The 18,927-nt window shown below is 51.5% G+C and overlaps 7 protein-coding genes across 9 annotated transcripts; 3 read left to right on the plus strand and 4 right to left on the minus strand.

The window, feature by feature from the left end:
- Window positions 1-650: 650 nt before the first annotated feature.
- On the plus strand, window positions 651-2,901 carry PV10_07964 (ADP,ATP carrier protein). Its single transcript, XM_016372930.1, has 8 exons — window positions 651-976; window positions 1,093-1,108; window positions 1,160-1,194; window positions 1,248-1,298; window positions 1,426-1,721; window positions 1,777-2,104; window positions 2,163-2,298; window positions 2,353-2,901. The coding sequence occupies exons 1-8, from the start codon at window positions 932-934 to the stop codon at window positions 2,400-2,402; spliced, it is 957 nt and encodes a 318-aa protein (XP_016219841.1). The 5' UTR covers window positions 651-931; the 3' UTR covers window positions 2,403-2,901.
- PV10_07965 (uncharacterized protein) lies at window positions 2,880-4,494 on the minus strand. The gene is made up of 2 exons (XM_016372931.1): window positions 4,364-4,494; window positions 2,880-4,193 (listed from the first exon to the last, which is right to left on the minus strand). Exon 2 carries the CDS (start codon window positions 3,928-3,930, stop codon window positions 3,142-3,144), a length of 789 nt encoding a protein of 262 aa, XP_016219842.1. The 5' UTR covers window positions 3,931-4,193; window positions 4,364-4,494; the 3' UTR covers window positions 2,880-3,141.
- Window positions 4,495-4,724: 230 nt separating this feature from the next.
- On the plus strand, window positions 4,725-8,934 carry PV10_07966 (uncharacterized protein). The gene is made up of 8 exons (XM_016372932.1): window positions 4,725-5,382; window positions 5,430-5,514; window positions 5,571-5,681; window positions 5,737-5,787; window positions 5,835-5,975; window positions 6,023-6,070; window positions 6,121-6,138; window positions 6,194-8,934. Coding segments are annotated over exons 1-8 (3,009 nt in total). The 5' UTR covers window positions 4,725-5,380; the 3' UTR covers window positions 8,747-8,934.
- A 190-nt stretch (window positions 8,935-9,124) lies between these two features.
- PV10_07967 (uncharacterized protein) lies at window positions 9,125-10,684 on the minus strand. Its single transcript, XM_016372933.1, has 3 exons — window positions 10,310-10,684; window positions 9,758-10,210; window positions 9,125-9,662 (listed from the first exon to the last, which is right to left on the minus strand). The coding sequence occupies exons 1-3, from the start codon at window positions 10,437-10,439 to the stop codon at window positions 9,160-9,162; spliced, it is 1,086 nt and encodes a 361-aa protein (XP_016219844.1). The 5' UTR covers window positions 10,440-10,684; the 3' UTR covers window positions 9,125-9,159.
- Window positions 10,685-11,132: 448 nt separating this feature from the next.
- Window positions 11,133-14,023, minus strand: PV10_07968. Of its 2 annotated transcripts, XM_016372934.1 has the most exons (2): window positions 13,664-14,023; window positions 11,133-13,514 (listed from the first exon to the last, which is right to left on the minus strand). In XM_016372934.1, the coding sequence occupies exons 1-2, from the start codon at window positions 13,740-13,742 to the stop codon at window positions 11,320-11,322; spliced, it is 2,274 nt and encodes a 757-aa protein (XP_016219845.1). In that variant the 5' UTR covers window positions 13,743-14,023; the 3' UTR covers window positions 11,133-11,319. The 2 variants fall into 2 exon arrangements, with proteins under 2 accessions (XP_016219845.1, XP_016219846.1); XM_016372935.1 differs by having other exon boundaries at window positions 11,133-14,023.
- Window positions 14,024-14,348: 325 nt separating this feature from the next.
- Window positions 14,349-17,137, plus strand: PV10_07969. 2 transcript variants are annotated; one of them, XM_016372936.1, is made up of 3 exons: window positions 14,349-14,457; window positions 14,502-15,594; window positions 15,657-17,137. In XM_016372936.1, the coding sequence occupies exons 2-3, from the start codon at window positions 15,402-15,404 to the stop codon at window positions 16,991-16,993; spliced, it is 1,530 nt and encodes a 509-aa protein (XP_016219847.1). In that variant the 5' UTR covers window positions 14,349-14,457; window positions 14,502-15,401; the 3' UTR covers window positions 16,994-17,137. The 2 variants fall into 2 exon arrangements, with proteins under 2 accessions (XP_016219847.1, XP_016219848.1); XM_016372937.1 differs by having other exon boundaries at window positions 14,502-17,137.
- On the minus strand, window positions 17,084-18,251 carry PV10_07970 (uncharacterized protein). The gene has a single exon (XM_016372938.1). The coding sequence runs from the start codon at window positions 18,232-18,234 to the stop codon at window positions 17,200-17,202; it is 1,035 nt and encodes a 344-aa protein (XP_016219849.1). The 5' UTR covers window positions 18,235-18,251; the 3' UTR covers window positions 17,084-17,199.
- Between the last annotated feature and the right edge of the window lie 676 nt (window positions 18,252-18,927).

The following is an 18,927-nucleotide window of genomic DNA, read 5'->3' on the forward strand; positions in this document are numbered from 1 at the left end:
AGAACGCCGAGTTGAGGCCCGAGAGATCAGGCCAAGGAGGTACGAGGATTCAGTGGTCACAGATGGCATGATTTACCGTGTACATACGTAGATACCTACTATGTACTTATGTACTGAACATGAAACATGCACATGAAAATGGTACTTTGTGCACATGTAGCAAGTGGCTCGAAGGAGAACGATGCCAGTACTAACCTTTCCAACTTAATTTATTATTTTTAATTGTGTCTCAACCTACTAGGTGCCTACCTACCTTATCTAGGTAGGTACCGATACGCGCCAACTACTCCGTAGAAGGGGAAATGGGGGTAGATGCTTGGAGGAGGGTCTATGAGTGCAACGGTTGCTAGGGAGTTCAAGTTGGGGCTGTACTCCGTAGAGTCCCAGGAAGGACCAACTGTAGAAGAGAACGAGTCAGATCGTGGGTGGGTGGTCCCGCTCCGTTGCGCTCAAAATTTTTAAGACGATGGGGCTCACGAAAATGGTTCGGGCGGGAAAATTGCATGCGTGGGCGCCAGGCGGTAAATCTGAGAAATCTGAGAGCCTAGGCTAAGACGATGTGAGGATGTGAGAACTTCAATGGCAGGTCGGCCGATCGCTCGGGAGCACCAATTCTTGTCCTTGCCACACTTGCCTCTTGGGTTACAGGTTGGTGTAGGAGGCACGGAGGCACTTGGAGGCTAAACTTTTGGGGTGGACGTGTGCCCGTGTGGGTTGCCAGGCGTTCAAAGCCGACGAAACCAGGCCGACTCCTTCAAATCGAATCTATCCGCTAGTCTTTTTTTAGCCTAGCACGATTTGAGCTCCAATCCCTTTCTACAAAATTTCCCAGTCTGCTTCAACCTCAATCTTCTCTCTATCATTCCTGCATCACGCATCAACTTTCCCTCTCTCCACTCATCCATTCTCATATCCAGGATCAGTCGCAAAGATGTCTGGTGATATTCCTCAGGAACGCAAGTCCGTTATGGGCTTGGTAAGTGCACTCATCATCTTTTCGAACTCAATGCCAGCTGCTGTTCGCACGACCGGCACTGTCTCGAGCTTGGGGGATTTTTCTCATCTATAGAAACATTGCTAACTTGACTCTAGCCACCCTTTGCCATCGGTTAGACGAGATCAACTCCACGGATATCCAACATGTGCTAACAAGCTTCAGATTTCTTGATGGGTGGTGTCTCTGCCGCCGTCTCGGTAAGCTCCAAAAGAGATAATCCTGCTATCTGAGCCCGTCTGACAAGTTTCAGAAAACCGCCGCCGCTCCCATTGAGCGTGTCAAGCTCTTGATCCAGAATCAGGTATGCTTCACCTAACTTCTCCCATCGGTCCGCCGCCTCGCTGGGCATGCTCTGCAGAGGACGGAGTTCTGTTCATCACAAGACCTACAACCTATCATGGACAACATATACTCATACCCTGTTCTAGGATGAAATGTTGAAGACTGGACGTCTCGACCGCAAATACAATGGTATCGTCGAGTGCTTCAGCCGAACTGCCAAGAACGAGGGTGTCATGTCTCTGTGGAGAGGTAACACAGCCAACGTTATCCGATACTTCCCTACTCAGGCCTTGAACTTTGCTTTCCGTGATACCTACAAGTCGATGTTCGCCTTCAAGAAGGACCGTGATGGATATGCCAAGTGGATGGCTGGTAACCTGGCCTCCGGTGGTATGGCTGGTGCCACTTCCCTGCTTTTCGTCTACTCCCTCGATTACGCCCGGTAAGCTCTAGGATGGTGCTCATTTGCGTCAAACCCTCGTACTAACTGTTGACAGTACCCGTCTTGCCAACGATGCTAAGTCCGCCAAGAAGGGAGGTGAGCGTCAATTCAACGGTCTCGTCGACGTCTACCGCAAGACTTTGGCTTCTGATGGTATTGCTGGTCTCTACCGTGGTTTCGGTCCTTCGGTTCTTGGAATTGTCGTCTACCGTGGTCTCTACTTCGGCATGTACGACTCCATCAAGCCCGTTCTCCTGGTCGGTCCTCTTGAGGGTAACTTCTTGGCTTCCTTCTTGCTCGGCTGGGGTGTCACCACTGGTGCCGGTATCGCTTCCTATCCTCTTGATACCATCCGTCGTCGCATGATGATGACGTCTGGTGAGGTAAGTACTTTGTCCAGTTTGATGTGGTACCGTAACAAGAGTCTAATTCGCTCTGCAGGCTGTCAAGTACAAGAGCTCTCTCGATGCTGCCCGACAAATCTTTGCTGCCGAAGGTTTCCGATCTTTCTTCAAGGGTGCCGGTGCCAACATTCTCCGTGGTGTTGCCGGTGCCGGTGTCTTGTCCATCTACGATCGTGAGTACTTCCTCCAATGTCAAGGCGTTGAATCGACCACTAATAGACAAACAGAGGCTCAACTTCTCCTCTTCGGAAAGGCCTTCAAGGGTGGCTCTGGCTAAATGCCATCTCACCTCATCCTGCCGACCAACACGGAAACCTCTACGACATATCGTTCATAGCCGACAATTATGTCGTGACGGATCAAGATAATCAGTGTTTGGGATGGAGAGAATTGGTGTGTGGAGACGACGATGGAAGGAGCTCTCCACAACGGAGAGAAATCTCACGGGGAGTGGAGAGGAGAAGAAGCTTGCTGCAAATAGACAACCTCACGACAATGCAACGCGAGAGGCGACAGCAATCACTGGGCTGTGGGGAGTGTGTGGGGCGCCTTCGATATCCTGTTTTCCATGATGGGCTTGTTGGCGGGTTCTTCACGTTCATTTCCGCTCTCGTCTGCGTTGTAGCCTCGAATCTCAATTGTACTTTACCCTCTTTACCCCACGACTGGTCTCGCTCGGCCAGAATATGTTGATCAGTGATGAGTGACCAGTAGACAACTACGTAGATGATTCAAGGCCGTGTAGTCAAGCGAACAAGACATTGCGATTATCCTGGTATTGTGTCGATGCCTCCAGAAGGATGTTTGATTGAGGACCTGATTAGGGCTCCAACCTCTAATTCTTACTAGTTTCCATTGCACGGGGTCTAGGGAGCGACGTGCCAGTGTGCAGATCGACACGTTCCAACCGCCTGTGAGTGGGATACTGTCCATCATTATATTGTACATTCCTGCCGCAGACTCCATCAACTTGTGCACCCCACTTGCGCCAGAAATCACAGTATCCCATTCCTTCTTTATGACTTTCCATCGCCGTTGATGTTCCTCCAGATCTGTTCTTCGGTCCTGCTCAGCCTCTTGCCTGCAGCTTTGGCCCAGGCCATGGCCTGATTGAACATTGTGTCATCGTCATTATCCCTTTCCATTGTCGGAGCACCGTCAAGAATGCCTCCCCTACGCGACGAGGGACTTGCTCGTCGGTCAATAGGTTGGCAGAATTCAATGGGCTTGTCGTCGAAACTAGCACGGTGGTCTTGTTGATAGCCTGGGGGGTGTGAGAGGTCGGCCACCGGTGCTGTCACTGGGACGGGCGAGTACAAGGTGGAGGATGTAGGCCGGTTACGAGTTGGAGTAGGGCTGGGCAAGGAATGGCGAATGCCCGCGGTGGGAGAGGCCGAAGTAAAAGGAAGGGCATGAGGTTGGGGATAGGCCGGGATAGCGAGTTTAGGGGACCTCGGGGGTTGAGGAGTTGGGACGGCCCCAGGTTGAGGTGGTGCGGGATTAGAAGTTATGGACGACACCTCGGCGGGAGGATTAGATGTGTGTGTCACAGTGGGTGTGATATTCTGATTTTGGAAAGAGGAGACGACGTTGGTGGGTTGAGCGTACGCCGGAGCCCCAGGCTGAGGAGATGGTTCGAGGCCGGATGCCGCTGTGATCGTCGTGGTAGGTCCTGCAGCCGCTGCTGCTGGTACTCGGGGGGTATATCGAGCTGCTGCACTGCTTGGCGATCTACTCAGAGATGCCGTTGGGTGAGTTTGGTTCTGATTGATTGGGGAGGACGCGTGAATAGGGATCGGAGGCATGATTGTATCTGGGCTTCAGGAGACTGGGGATAGTGGAATCTGGGTACTTGAACGCGAAGAAACAAGTAATTCCTTTGACGGAAGTAATGGATGGTGTATAATGTCACAACAGAGCAATTAGGAAAAGGAATGAGGGGAGAATGCCCGTGCGGTCGAGCCACCAGGGATGTGTCTTTCAATTATGGAGGCACGGAGGCGATGCGCGTCATCGTCATTGTGAGATTCAAAATATGTGGGACATGGACTTGTTCTGTTGGGTTTGCCTTGGTAGGGACGAGGTTAGTCATATCTCAACAGGTCAAAATTCATTTGATGATGGACAAGCAGGTAGCATGAATGTGCTTTGTCCCACGCAAACGGCAAGAACTGAGATCCCTTTGTTTTGTTGCGGGTGATTGGCACTGAATAAGTAGATAGGAATTTGGGATCTCACGTGGATGTGGATGTGGATGTGGCTGTGATGGTCAATGTTGTAGCCAAGGAATCAATTACGATATTGGTTTGGGGGAATCACAGGGACCTTGAGTGGTTCTGAGGGAGACACGGGAGAGGGAAGAGCGGGGAGGGAAGAAAGAGAGAGAGAGACAAACACAGGGAGAGAAGACGCAATTGGGAATCATTTGATTAGAGAGGTTAAGTAGATTGACAGGCTAAGCAGGTGAGCCGAGTACTATGCAGTCTAGGGAACCGTGGTTACAAACTCAAGGCAGGTACAGAGTTTTGGACAGTGGCATGGAGGAGCTTGATTCAATAATGTCCAGCTGGGGGAGATCTTTTTCCCTCCTCAAACATGTTCATCATCAGTCTTTCGGTCTTTCAGTCTGTGCGCTTCATAATATCAACCTACTCCCACCACCGTCAGCAAAGACAACTTCTACTTCTCATTTGTGACCTTATTGCCAGTCGTGGCTCTACGTACCCTAAGAACCCACCTCTGTGGCCTTCGAAGCCTGCACGACACATCAAGCCGCGTGCGTGATCTACGCGCCCTGATTCGCCCACAACGCCTCAAGGGTATCCCAACTTGGCATATCACCTCTGCTTTAACCCGCATCCTCGCTTCAGTGTAATTGTCCATTATTGTCGCCTGTTGCAGGAATATCTCAAGTCCTTGGTATTCGAAATTTTCACAGCAATGGACATATGATATTTTGCCAAAGGCACTGTCTCATCACCCGCTGCACAGTCTGATCAGTGGCCATCTGACAGCCTACCATTGCTTTTTATAACAACAATCTTCACCAAATGTGCCAAAAGCTCAACTCAGGCCAATCTGATATTGGCCATTCTAGGTCTTGAACACTTCTTATTGGACATTCCCGCACGGCTGCAAGGTTTCGATATACGTCGACGAACCCTTGTCGGCATTTGTCCGGTTGACAGCCCATTTGTCCATAAGACATTCCTTCCTTTTGGTCTTTGAGCGGTCCTATCGATTACTGCCGCAATCATGTACGCTCTTCGTGTGTTACTGCCTTGGCTCTTGCTGATCCAATCAGGAAATTCGGAAAGCAGATTCAACGTCACCAATTGGACCTTCCCGAATATGCCGCCAGTTTTCTCAATTACAAGGCTCTAAAGAAGGTGAATTGCTTTCAACACCGTCCACCCCACTGCAAATGTACTCACCGCTGTTCCAGCTCATCAAGCAACTCAGTGCCACCCCGACAATCACCGCCCAAGGCGACACCTCTGCTTCAGATGCCCAAGCAGCCCTGCGTGCAAACAAAGAAGTGTTTTTCTTCCGGCTGGTTAACACTCCCAAAACGATTCACATTTGTCCTCTCTGTTAACCTTTCAAAATAGGAGCGAGAGATAGAAAAAGTCAATGTGTTTTACATCCAGAAAGAGGCCGAGGTGATTTCCCCCTCTCGTGATTCGAATCATCGCCTAACAAGTCTCAGTTTTCTTCAAGATTGAAAACTCTCCTCGATAAAAAGCGTGTCATTCAGGCTCGGGTGGCGGCAAGTTCGAGGTTATCTGCGTCGTTTGCAACCTTGGTCGAAGGCTTCCAACAATTTGACAACGACCTAAACAAATTACAGGTACGCGTCTATACTGACCGTCGCCACGCTGAGATTGACCCGCGTAGCACTTTGTCGAAGTCAATGAGACGGCGATTTCCAAGATACTGAAAAAGGCAAGTCGCTGACTCTCTCGGTTGATCGAATCGTTGCTAATCATAGTCAGTGGGATAAAACATCAAAGGTAATTTGTCATTCACCAGCCTCAATGGCGACTAATTAAGATGTTTCATTTCTAGTCGAGAACAAAAGAGATCTACCTTCAAAGAGCCGTTGAGATACAGCCATGTTTCAATCGCGATGTCCTTCGAGACCTCGCTGATCGGGCTACGACCGCCCGCCTAAATCTCGAGGCCCTCGCCGAGGGCGAAAACATCCAGTACGAATCGTCAGCAACACAGGATCGCACAATCGGTCAACGGGTCGGTACCGAAGAGAGTGACATCGATCTCCAGATTCTTCAAGCTTCCGCCGCGGGCAACACTGGTGCTCTGCGAGAATGGATTGCTCGTTTGAGCAGTGGAGCTGAAGCCGGTGAACGATTTACCAGGATCTTCCTGGCCACAATCAGCGAGGCTCCCGATGAATCACTCAAGTTGTTTATCGACTCTGGCCTTGTCGATATTCATGCAGAAGACGACATTAACGAACGCAACTGTCTCCACGAAGCCACCATCTACGGAAAAGACATAGTTCTTGAATATGGTTTGAGTCAAGGCGTTGATCTAACTCGCTTAGACGCTTATGGCCGCGTCCCTCTTCATTATGCATGCTTAAGAGGAAGGATTGGGATGGTACAACGCCTTGTCAGTGCCGGTCCAAGTACAATTGATTTGAAGGACCACGACAACTTTACACCACTCATTCATAGCATCGTTCGCCATCGCGTCGATTGTGTTCGCCTATTACTCTCTCACCACGCTCAAATCGATCCTCAATCGGACACTGACCACATTCCTCTGAATCTGGCATGTCAACATGAGTCGATCGAGGTGGCGAGCCTCTTACTAGAAAGAGGAGCGCGACTTCTTCCCGACGCCGAAGGTCTATTTCCTCAGCATCTCGTCGCACGCTCTAGTCAAGAAGCAGACCTGTTGATACTACTTGCCACTCATGGAGCAGACCTCAATCAGCGCGACAAACTGTATTCGTGGACACCACTGTTCCATGCCGCGAGCGAAGGTCGAGTGTCCTGTTTACGGGCATTACTAGATAGTGGTGCTGATCCCGAGGCGCTCGACGAAAAAGGGCTGACAGCCATGTATTATGCCACCTGGGAGGGCCATCTCGAATGTCTGGATCTGCTCTGGGAAAGGAGTCGACTTCACAGAGATCGCAGGTCCTCCAGATTGGGGGCCATCGTCCCCCCGCGAGGCATGATGAGTGCCATGGAGATCACACCCGAGGAGATACCTCTTGAAGGCGACGGCATTCCTGATCTTTCCTTACCGCCTCCTATTATTCCTCTCCGAAAATATGGGCACAACTTTCTCGACACCAAAACATTCATTGCCATCAACCTCGACGGCGGCAGTAAGGCGATTCAATTCTTCAACGAAGCAAGGTATCCCGCCGCACGACTGACCATTTCATCCAAGACATCAGACATGATCCCTCGAAATCTCATGCTGCCTATTGAAGAAGACTCACGGTCGGTGTATTTCCAGGTTGATGACCTCAGCACCTTCTCCGTTGACTTTGAAATCTTCCCAACATTTGGCTCCAAAGTCATTGCCAAATCTGTTGCGCTGCCTGACGTCTTTCGCGCTTTGCAAAGCAGTGCAGGAGCGTGCACGTTGCCTCTCTTTGATCCTCGGCTGCGCTCTGTGGGCCAGATTCGATTGAGCTTTCAGGTGATTAAGCCTTACCAAGGCACTCCCTTGGAAATCACGCAGTTTGCAACCTATTGGAAAGCCACGAGCACGTTGGATGACCACAGCGGCCTAGTCACGGGATCCAGCCTCTCAGGAGATTACTTGAGGCTCGTCGTCCAACTGACACGTGATGGAGTTCCGATTGTATATCCGTCTTATTCGATCTTGCATCACCAATTGGAAGTCCCCGTGTACGAACTCAAGCACAAAGTTCTGGTTGATCTGGGGTTGGTACAAACACTAACTCCAGCTGCAGCCACCGCTGTTCCCCTCAGCGTGCTTCAATGGCGTGAGAAATTGAGGAATTCCATCTTCCCACTGGAAGACGTCCTTGCCAACTTACCACCACATATCAATCTCAACCTGCATGTGCTGTACCCGACCAGTTTCGCTGCCTCCGGGAAGGGGTTTCAATCTGGCATCGATATCAACACATTCGCTGATGCGATTCTGACCCAAGTGTTTGACCACGCGCGAGCGCTACGCAGTCGAGCTCCGGATCTCTCACGATCGGTCGTGTTCAGCTCTCTCAATCCCAACATTTGTACGGCATTGAACTGGAAACAGCCCAACTTCCCCGTGCTGTTATGCAACGACCTTGGAGGCTACAACGGGCCTGCCGGGGGGGACGCGCTGGTCAAGTCCGACAGTAGGAAGCCGACGTCCATCAAGGAATCGGCACAATTGTCGCAGATGAACAACTTTATGGGCCTGACATGCTCGGCTCGAATCCTACAAATGGTACCAGCACTGATCGAGACCATCAAACAGGCTGGTCTAGTGTTGGTGTCGGATGCTTCCGACAAGGAGGCGTCCACGGATCGCATTGAAACGGGGTGGACCATGCTTCCCGAGGGGGTTAATGGGGTGATGAAAGGAAATGGAATATTGAGGTTTAATGAGACAATCGACATGTGAGATGTCACGAGAGTACGACAACACGACAACCAGCAGATGGGTGGCTATTTTTTATTGAAGAGATTGGAAAAGCACAATGTTTGGATAGGATGTCTCCCAAATGAGATTTGGCATTTGAAGCACCGTGCATCAAATGCAGCAGCCGCAAGATACGGTAGAAAGTTAAGAAGCAGACATTGGTCAATTTGGCTCGAAATACCACGCAATGCGTGGAGCTTATTTCTAGAGTTGTAACGCTCTTTCGTAGCATTTCCTTGTCGGGGATACACGCACGACAGCACATGTGATCAAGTTCTAGCCGAAGGTGCAGCGAGCGGGTAGGATGGACAGGGGGGTATTCAGAGCTCGGTAGCAGCTTAGAGGAGAAGGAGTTTGGATGGCCTTTTGACTGATATTGGGCACATTGGGTCCAACTACGAATGTCCGATAACTGCGCGGGGCTTGTACGGCTCTTCGAGAAACTTGATTTCGTCGTCAGTGAGGACTTTGCCCCTGACCTCGCAAGCCTCGTCCAGCCTCTTCAAGTTACTAAAGCCAACAATGGGCACGGTTCCCTTGGCAATGATCCAGCTCAAAGCCACCTGGCTCATCTTCCAACCCTTTTTCTCGGCCAATTGCTGGACACGGCCAATGATCTCATCGTCGGCGTCACTCAGTGCATGTATTGGGGAGCCCTTGGAAGACTCCTCGCGGGCGGTGGCAGTAGATCCTAGGGGTCTTGCGAGCAGGCCGCGATAGAGCGGGGCCCAAGGAATTAGACCAACGCCGGTCTGCAGGCAGTAGGGGTTCATCTCCCGTTCTTCTTCACGGTAACATAAAGAGTAGTGGTTTTGCATGCTGACAAATTTGGTCCAGCCATTCTTCTCCGCAGCATGTTGCATCGAGGCGAATTGATATGTCCACATGCTAGAGGCACCTGAATAGGTGAGCGAATGTCAGACGAAGACGAAGACAGGGAAGGACAAGAGGGGCGCAAAAGTCAGGGACTATACAAGGCGAACGGGCACTCACCAATGTACCTAACCTTTCCGCTCTGGACTAAGTCATGCAGGGCCTTCATGGTCTCCTCGACAGAGACAGTGGCGTCGAAGCGATGAATCTGCAAGAGATCCAAGTAGTCGGTGCCCAGTCTCTCGAGACTAGCATTGACAGCATTGAATATGGCGGCACGCGAGAGTCCACCCTGGTTGACATAGTCCTTGGAGCGGCGCAACTCGTCCGGAAAATTCATGTGGCGAACGCCAGGTTCTTCGCCAACAATACCGTAGCACTTGGATAGGAGGATGAGCTTATGACGTGGGATTTTGTGTTTCTTGATGGTGGCTGCGATGAATGACTCAGAGATGCCGTTGCTGTAGACATTAGCCGTGTCCCAGGTGTTCAATCCACGGTCATAGGCGCCCTTGAGAAGAGTATCGACTTCAGAAGGATCGGAAATGAGCCAGGGTTGCCAGTCAGTGTGGCCTAGTCGAGAAAGGAAACGGAGTCAGTCGGTAAACCCTTGGCAGGAGGGGAAACACCAATATGCCAGTTGTTGGCCTTGAAGATGAGGCGATGACTTACCGAATGACATGGCTCCTAGGATGGGGACCGAGACTCGCAGGCCGGATTTGCCCAACTGGGCGTATGATACTTTGGTCTCGTCCAGGCTCTTCTGGAGAGATTGGGGAACGGGGAGGCGAGCGTCTACCATTGTCAGGTATGGGAACTTGCTGAAAGCAAGGGTGGAAGCAAGGAGATTCGAGTTTCAATTGTACAAGGAAGAGGTCTCCGGTCAAAGATACAGGATGGCCGAGGAAGATTTAAAGAGATTGAAAACAAGTAGAGGAACTCGAGAAGTAGATGGTTCAGGAGTGTCAGGAGTATGTATATTTATATTCTAGCACAGGACCAAGATGCTGCCTCTGAGCGAGCTGCAAGGTGCAAGGGCGGGTAGAGTGCAGGGTTGAAGCTGATATATAGAGAAAACAGGGACAAAGTGAGGATGGATGTTTCTTCAAGCTCTCGTCTGCCTCGTCATTCCAAAGCAAATGTGGCAAGTGCGGATGAGGAAGATTCCATCTCGTTTAGCATTTGGCAGTTGCAACCCACTCAAAAGTCAAAGAATAAAGTTGTAGCAGGAAGGAACAGAGACCCGAGGGAAGGTGCGGGTCAATCGATGATCGGAGGTAAGAACGACTGTGGGGGTCCGAGACTTCTCTTTTTGTGTCGCGTCATCTGTTGGTCTTCACCGTCGGTCAATTGCTGTACATCCTGCGCTACACTGCGCCTCTTTGGTACTTGACTCCTCTCTTCGAGTACGCTTCGACCATAGATGAGAAATCAGATCGGCGTTGACGGAGATAGACATCAATAAAGTCCATGATCGACCTCAACCCTTCCCGTCCTCCTTAACGCCTCACAACTACACGCCTTCATTTTGATACACTCGTGACACTCAAACAACATGTTAACATCTCCATGTCTACCTGTCAAACCAAACATACCCTGAAGAGCGTGCAGTCCTAGTTCGACTCCCTACTCCAACAATGCCGACAGTCATTCCTCTTCTGTCTCCCTAGACAAACACCCCCTCAAGCCTTGAGCCTCCTCTCCTCACACGCACCACACACCGGTTTCTCCTCCATCTTCCTCATGATCCCCTTTCTTCTCTCCTTGTCAGTCGGCTCCACCGCGATCTCTCGAATGAAGAAACGCCCTTCCTGTCCAAATCCATCTCCACATTCGAAACACCCAAAACACTGCTCGTGATATTTCCCCCCTAGAGCCTCTACCGTGATCTCGTCCAGGATCTGCTTCTTACATTCTTTGCATCGCGCCGACGTTCGTTTTGTATGACAACCCACACAGTACGCATAGCCGTCTCGTTCAACAAACGGCGTGTCAGAGTCAAAAGGATCCCCACATTCGCCGCAGAAGAAGTGTCCCACGTGCCATTCCGACCCTGCTGCCACAATCACCTCCCCTTCGATTGGTGTCTTGCATGATCGACATCGCGGAGAGAAGAATTCATGGAAGTCTAAATGGCAGTAGAATCGAAGCTCATGCTCCGCCTCGTCCAAGCCTTCATCTTGAATTCTCTGCTGTCTTCGGTGCTCTGGCTCGGGGTAGAATGATACACACTCCAGAGGCGTTGAGCAGTGATGGCACGCGAAACACTCGGGGTGGAATCGAGCTTTGGGAGCCCCACTGACCGAACCAGCCGCCGTGACGATGCGACCAGAAATTGGCAATCCACAGCTTGAGCACGAGACGGTAGGGAGAGAAGCACGCTTCAGCCAGGGAACTCGTGCTGATGTTGTTTGCTGAACTCTCGACCTTGTAGGCTTTGTCGTCGAGGCATGTGTCGCAGGTCGATCATTGTGCGCAACTGATCTCTCCTTCTCTATCTCGATGCTCGGCACTTGAGGTAAAGACCGACTTCCATCTCCATCAACATGGATCGATGGCACTGCCGCCGGCTCCTCGGGCAAGTCAATTCTAGGAACTCTTGGTGCCGAAATGACACAGCTCGGGGTCGGTCTGGCATCAGACCCATGGTCCGCCACGTGGATCGTCGGTACCTCTGGAGCGGACACTGTGACTGATGGTACTGGCAAGATGGGTCTGGTCGTGGGTCTTTCCTGGGTCGCCTCCATTCCCGTCACACTGGGTTCAGTCGATCTTCTGACTGGTTGCTCCATGTCCAGGCTAGTCCGAGGCGAATCCATCTGCGGCTTCCACGACTTGTCAAAGCTCACAATGGGTCTTCCTAGATTGTCACTGACTGCTGTTGGAGTTGGTAGGTTCGGACTTCTGTCTTTCCTCTTCATACTTGTTGCTGCTCGGATATCCTCACTTCTGATTTCCAAGCATGGCGAAGACTTTGGCGTTTCCACCTCTTGGATCGCCTCAATAGCCGTGGTTGGAGGTGGTGGCTCGTTTGCCACATACTCGGCATTGTTTGACTGGATCCGAGGGTTCTTGTGTAGTTCGAACAAGTCGTACTTCTTGGAATGAGGCAAATTTGGCACGGCTGACGTCTTTTCTGTCCTCTTTCTCAGCCATGGAAGGGTGTTGGTCGATTTGATCCTCAGCGGAAGACTAGCGTTGGGTGTTTTGACTGTTTGCTCGGTCGTCGGTAGGACAGCGGGGGAGGTGGATGGCTCTTCGTCAATTTGACCGTCCCCATGAGGAAAAGACGCCTTTCTTGATGCACTCGCCTGTCTGTGACCACTACTCCGTCGTCGATCTTTAAGCTTTAGATCTGGATTGGAGTATGGCGCCATCTTCTCTTGTTCGGCCGCTGCCGCATTTCGATGCTTCCACACCAGGTCTGCGGCTTCTTGCTGTGCCGCCGTGTACACTCTTCGTTCCTCATCTTTCTGATCAATCAAGTCTAATGCCTCTCGCAGATGGTGTGCCTCTTCCTTTTCGAGTTGTCGAGCGGCAGATTCAATATAAACTCCATCTTGGGTGGCCTGTGGCACTTGGATTGTGGCTGTAGGCGAGACTTTCCTGCCTCGAAGGACTGGTCGGTCTTGACCTGGAGGCTGGGCCAGCGGTCGACCCTTGGTTATCGATGTAGCTGACGAGCTAGACTTGTGAAGAACTGGCTCGTCATTGTGACAGTGGGTATTGGTATCAGAGGTGAGGACAGGCGCCGAATCTGACCTGGCCAAGTTGGATGATTCGGAAATGAATGCGTAGTTTCTTGATGTGAATGGAGCCGGTCTTGAACCCGTTGGACGTACGGGACGATCGTTGCGGAGACTTTCTAGATAACAAGCTGAAAACGCATGTGAGTATTTTGATGTGAATGGGGGATCTCGTGGAGGCATGCTGTTGAGGGGCAGCGGCAGAGAGAAAGAGAATGAGCAGTCAGAACATCTGCCGACAATCACAATGATAGAATTTGGGGTAGATGCATCAACTCACACTTTTGCTCGGCAGTGAAGGCTGTTGGCTGCGGAGGCGATACCTTTCTGCCTCCCAAGCTAGTTCTTCTGTGGAACATTATCAAGTTTGGTCTCGATTTCAATACGACTGCTTTTGTTCTGGGATTTGGGTTTGCGTCCGGAGCAGATGCAGACGCGGATGCGGACGGGTGGAACCTTGTGCGTCTGGGAGGATGTATGATGAGGTGGTACCTCAGTAGGACTCAAGGTAGTAAACGTAGCAATCAAATGTCACACGAGAGGGATGGGATATCAGGTTGAATATCTCAAAGACGAGATCATGAGCAGTAGATCTTGAGCACGGGCAACTTCCAAGATAGCGCGCAAGGGGTTACGATAGACAAAGTACGGAGTACGGAGTAATAACAAGCGTCCACATTCACAGAACACTAGGATATTCACCATCATTAGGGGCCTGTTGCTAGACAGTCCTGAGTAACTTTTTTTGTTGACCAGATGTGGTTGCCAGGCAACGGCTGGGGCTGCGGCATGTTGTCACTGGGAAGGTGCAGCTATCGTAGCGTAGCACGTGTAATTTCCTTTTGGTCAAATGCTCCGCAGTAGACCGAGTAGTGCGGAGCATTCAGGCATAATATTTCATCAAGAACCAAATTGAACGACAATGCAAACCCATCATTTATTATCAACTATGGTCAGTAAGACGAGTATGATCTTCACTAATTTATCTTGACAAATCCCCAGTCACAACTTTCTGACAACCTAGAGCACGCATACCTATCAGCGACTGGGAAATGGGGTAAAGTTTGGACACTGGTAGGCACTTCGTCAATGTCATGAATCCGGCTAACTCGGCCCAGAGGTTCGCTATGCTTGTCATTCTGCCGGGAGAAGTCCGAGACCCATTACTACGGAGTAGGAGTACGCCCAGTCCGGGCGAGGCGCTCTGGCTTCAGGAATCGAGGTTGGGGGCAGGACTTGAATCAGGGCTCCTCAACCGGTTCCACCATAACGCTTATTATTTGCAGATCACACCATCAGGCAGTCGAGAACGAAAGACCAACCAGCACGGCAGGTCCTCAGCTTTTTGGTACTCGTGTACGATGCCTCATCGACCTCTTCCAAATTTCCTGATACTCTTCTTCTCACCAATCCTCTCCTCATTCTTCTTGGTCATATAAGGAAAGATGGCAAGAGACGACCCTGAAGACGCGAATACTGTTTCCTGGCTACCTTCTCCATCACGGACAAGTCCGGCTTCAAGAGGGCGGACCTTGGCGCATACATCTGCGGCTTGCTGTCCTATGCCTACCTAGTAGTCTTCCAGAGGCAATGCCCCATGCGTATATTCAGAGTCAAGGGAGATGCTCAGAGCCATTCGGTACACCTCCGCACTTTTGTTCACTCCACCAGCCACACGCGCTACCCAAGGCTTTTTACGGAGTAGGGTTGCCAGAATCCCCACAGAAAGACGAGAACCCTTCGAGATGAGATCTAAGAGTCGTTACCCGAGACAGCTTCCTCCACACCGTCTCCAAAAAGTTCAACTTTTCGGCCATGCCTAAGGTGGTCCGAGGCCCGGCTCTCGCAAATCACCATTGCGACTTCGTACAACATCCACATCTCACCTCGTCAAAAATCGCCCATCTTTTTTGTACGGGAATTATGAGTCCTCCAGCTTCCTTTCTCTCTCTTGAATATTACCTTGACCTCGCCTCTTCTGTGGCTTCTTGTCTCAAAAGTTGAGACAACAATGAGTGATGGCTGACTCTGTCCCCATCAGTCCTGTGGCGTCCCGTACGCATGGGCCTCGCAACCAGGCTGCCTCAGACTCTGCCGTCGACAACGATCTCGAGCAGATCCAGTCCACGAATTCCTCGCTCAAACTCGACGACAATCCTCCCAATGGTGGCTTTGGTTGGGTCTGCGTCGCTTGCTCGGCTTTCATCAACGGTTAGTCTAGTCCCACGTCGCCTGTGACCTTCCCTGCCTCAACTGACTTGATATGCGGAAAGCCCACACCTGGGGTATCAACTCTTCCTATGGCGTATTTCTCCAGTACTATCTCAGCTACAATACCTTCCCCAACACTTCTCCTCTAGTGTACGCATTCATAGGAGGTCTGTCCATATCACAGGCCATGTTTCTCGCGCCACTCGCCACTCACGTCATTCACCTTTACGGCACAAAGGTCTGTTTGCACATTGGCATCTTCCTGCAGACCTTGTCCCTCATCGGAGCTAGTTTTGCGACTCAACAGTACCAGCTCATTCTCTCTCAAGGCATTTGTTTTGGCTGGGGGATGGGCTTCCTCTTTGTCGGCTCCGTTGGCATCACGGCTCAGTGGTTTACCACCAAACGCAGTTTAGCGAATTCCATTTCTGCTGCTGGATCTGGGGCAGGCGGCCTCATCTACTCGCTTGTGACCCAAGCTGCCATCAACAACTTGGGCCTAGCCTGGGCATTCCGTATTTTGGGGATTTGTTCGTTCGCGGTCAACATCACAGCGTCAAATCTGATTCGAGACCGGAATGCGCAGACCGGCGCACGCCACAAGGCGTTTGACTGGAAACTCCTTCGTCGACCGGAATTCCTGCTCGTGCAGGGTTGGTCATGGTTTAGCATGTTAGGTTATTGCATTCTCCTGTTTTCACTCCCATCGTACGGGAGAGCGATTGGCCTCAGTGCCAACCAAGGGAGCGTTCTTGGAGCTGTGCTCAATGCCGGACAGATGCTGGGCCGGCCCTTTATAGGACTCATGTCGGATCGGTGGGGACGCATCAACCTCGCCACCTTCCTGTCCATCATCTGTGGCATCTTTTGTTTTGCGTTCTGGATCCCTGCCGAACTTCTACCGTCTCCGATGGGTCTGCTGTGCTTCTTTTCGATTTTCGGAGGCGCCGTGGCCGGGACATTCTGGGCGACGATTGCGCCAGTTGGGGCGGAAGTGGTGGGGCTACGTGATCTCCCCTCGGCGCTGAGTTGGACTTGGTTGCTGATGGTCCCGCCAACGACCACAGCCGAAGCGATTGCCTTGGAAATGCGGCGGACCGACGCAACGAGTTGGATCTATCTTCCGCCTCAACTCTTTACCTCTTTTATGTACCTGGCGGGAGGTTTATGCTTGTGGGTGGTTCGAGGCTGGAAAATAGGCGAGAAGGAAATGACTGAAAGGAAGTTGCGAGAAAGAAATGCACGGCACGAGGGTATGATGCCGGCAACCGATGCGGAAAAATCTAGAGTCGGGCATGAGTCGGGCAATGATGAGCTGACACCCGACTCAGTCTTGAGGCGGGAGATCTGGGCGCCGAGGAATATTCTGAGAAACATGGTCAAGATGCAAGTCGTGTAAATGGAGGGATGAGAGCTGGACCAATCATATACATTGGTTCACTTCTACATGTATTTGTGCATTGTGCATAGCGATCGGGAGAGGAGGTCATATCTATCCTGGACCATTGTCATTATTGAACAAAGAAAAGATTTATGAGCTTGATCTTCTATTTGATGCCAAAGAAGCGAGTGGCTCTCAACGCGGGCCAAGTGCGTCTGTAACAACTAGCCTTCGACGACGGCAGCCATAGCAGCGGGATATCTGGCTCCCACGGTCGGGTTTCGTCGCAAGAGGTCGTCGATCTCGGCAAACTCATCTTCGGTCAACTCGACCAGCTTGCTGTTCTCAATCACTCTTTCGGAGGTGGTAGCGCCGGGAATGGGGACGATGGTGCCGAGTTTGACGACATTGCCATGCCTGTTGGTGAAGGACCTCCCACTCAGACCAGCGACCCAGGAAATGGCAATCTGGGCCCTGGTGACGCCTTTCCTGTCGGCCAACTTGGCGACCTCGTCGGTGATGCGGTTATTGTACTCGAGCGCGTCATCCTGGAATTTCGGCAGATGTTTACGGAAGTCGGTGTCAGGGATCTCGGCGTTCTTGCGGATGGGGTTGCCGGTCAAGGCGCCTCTGGCAAGGGGACTGTAGGCGACCACGGGGATGCCCAAGCGGCCACAGGTTTCGGCGACGCCATTTTCGAGGATGTCGGTGGCCCATAGAGACAACTCGACCTCAACGGCGGCGATTGGGTGGATCTTGTGGGCGCGCTCGACGGTGCTGGCCTTGACTTCAGACAGGCCGATGCCACCGATTTTACCCTCGCGCACCAGCTCGGCCAGGGTTCCCATGGTCTCCTCAAATGGGACAGTCGGGTCGACGCGGGCGCACTCAAACAGATCAATGGTCTTTTTGCCGTCGAGTATGCGCAGGCAGTCTTCAACGCTCCTGCGTACATTCTTGGCGGAACCGTCAGGCTTCAAGCTACCTAGCTCGGTGCCTCCTTTGATGCTGAGGACAACCTTGTCGGCGTGCTCTGGGTGCTGGGTAAAGTATTCATTGAGCAGATGGCACGAGTGACGGTCGGGAGTACCGTAAAGTTCGCCGCCATTCCAGAAGTTGAGGCCCTGCGACATGGCCGTGTCCATGGCTTGGAAGCTGGCAGCTGCTGGCTGTGGTGGGAATCGCCAGGTAAGCCCCATCAGACCAAAGCCAATGGGAGCAATATCCTTGCCCAGGAGTTTGACAGGTTGGGTCGACATGGGTGAGTGGTGTTTGGGGGGGGGGGGGGGGGGGGGGGGGCTCTTGGGTTTGGTGGTGGTGATGGGTGCTTAAGTTGATAGTGTATGGAATTTGGCGTTCTAGGTTCTCCCGTTACTTGGTTGGAAATCAAGGACGAGTGACGAAGGGATATGCGTGAATGATGTTGAGACTCGATGAGGTGGGAGCAGGTGGGTTATATAATATTAAGATTGTATTGGACGGAGTTAGAACTGGACTGGATCCGTGACACAATACAGTACATGCAGCCTTTGGGTATCATGACGTTGAAGAGGGGAATAAGCGGTGTTTAACATTGTGCTGCTGGCGTGGATTAGTTTGGTGGTTACAGAAGTATCTTTTGTTTGGAGTATGTCCAGAACTCCGAGTCAGTAGACCGAAGAGATGAGATCTAGGTGGCCAAGGCAGGTGGGCACGGTGGGGTTCACAAGCCCATGAGCTCTTTCCTTCTTCCAAACAAAGCTCCCTAAGTGGCTTCTTCCTTCCTCCAAAATGCGAGTGGAATTATTATTATGGGCAGGCACGTGTCAGGTAGGTGGGAGGTACTCCGTAGGTACCTGCACACTGACCTGAAACTACGAGGAAGTTGCCTTTGCTGTACAGTAGTACTGAGCTTCCCACACCGTATCAGTCACTTTGCCGTGTTTCACCGAATCGATATCGATCTCGATCTC

Source organism: Exophiala mesophila, assembly GCF_000836275.1.
Source record: "Exophiala mesophila strain CBS 40295 unplaced genomic scaffold supercont1.6, whole genome shotgun sequence".
Classification (NCBI taxonomy): Eukaryota; Fungi; Ascomycota; class Eurotiomycetes; order Chaetothyriales; family Herpotrichiellaceae; genus Exophiala; species Exophiala mesophila.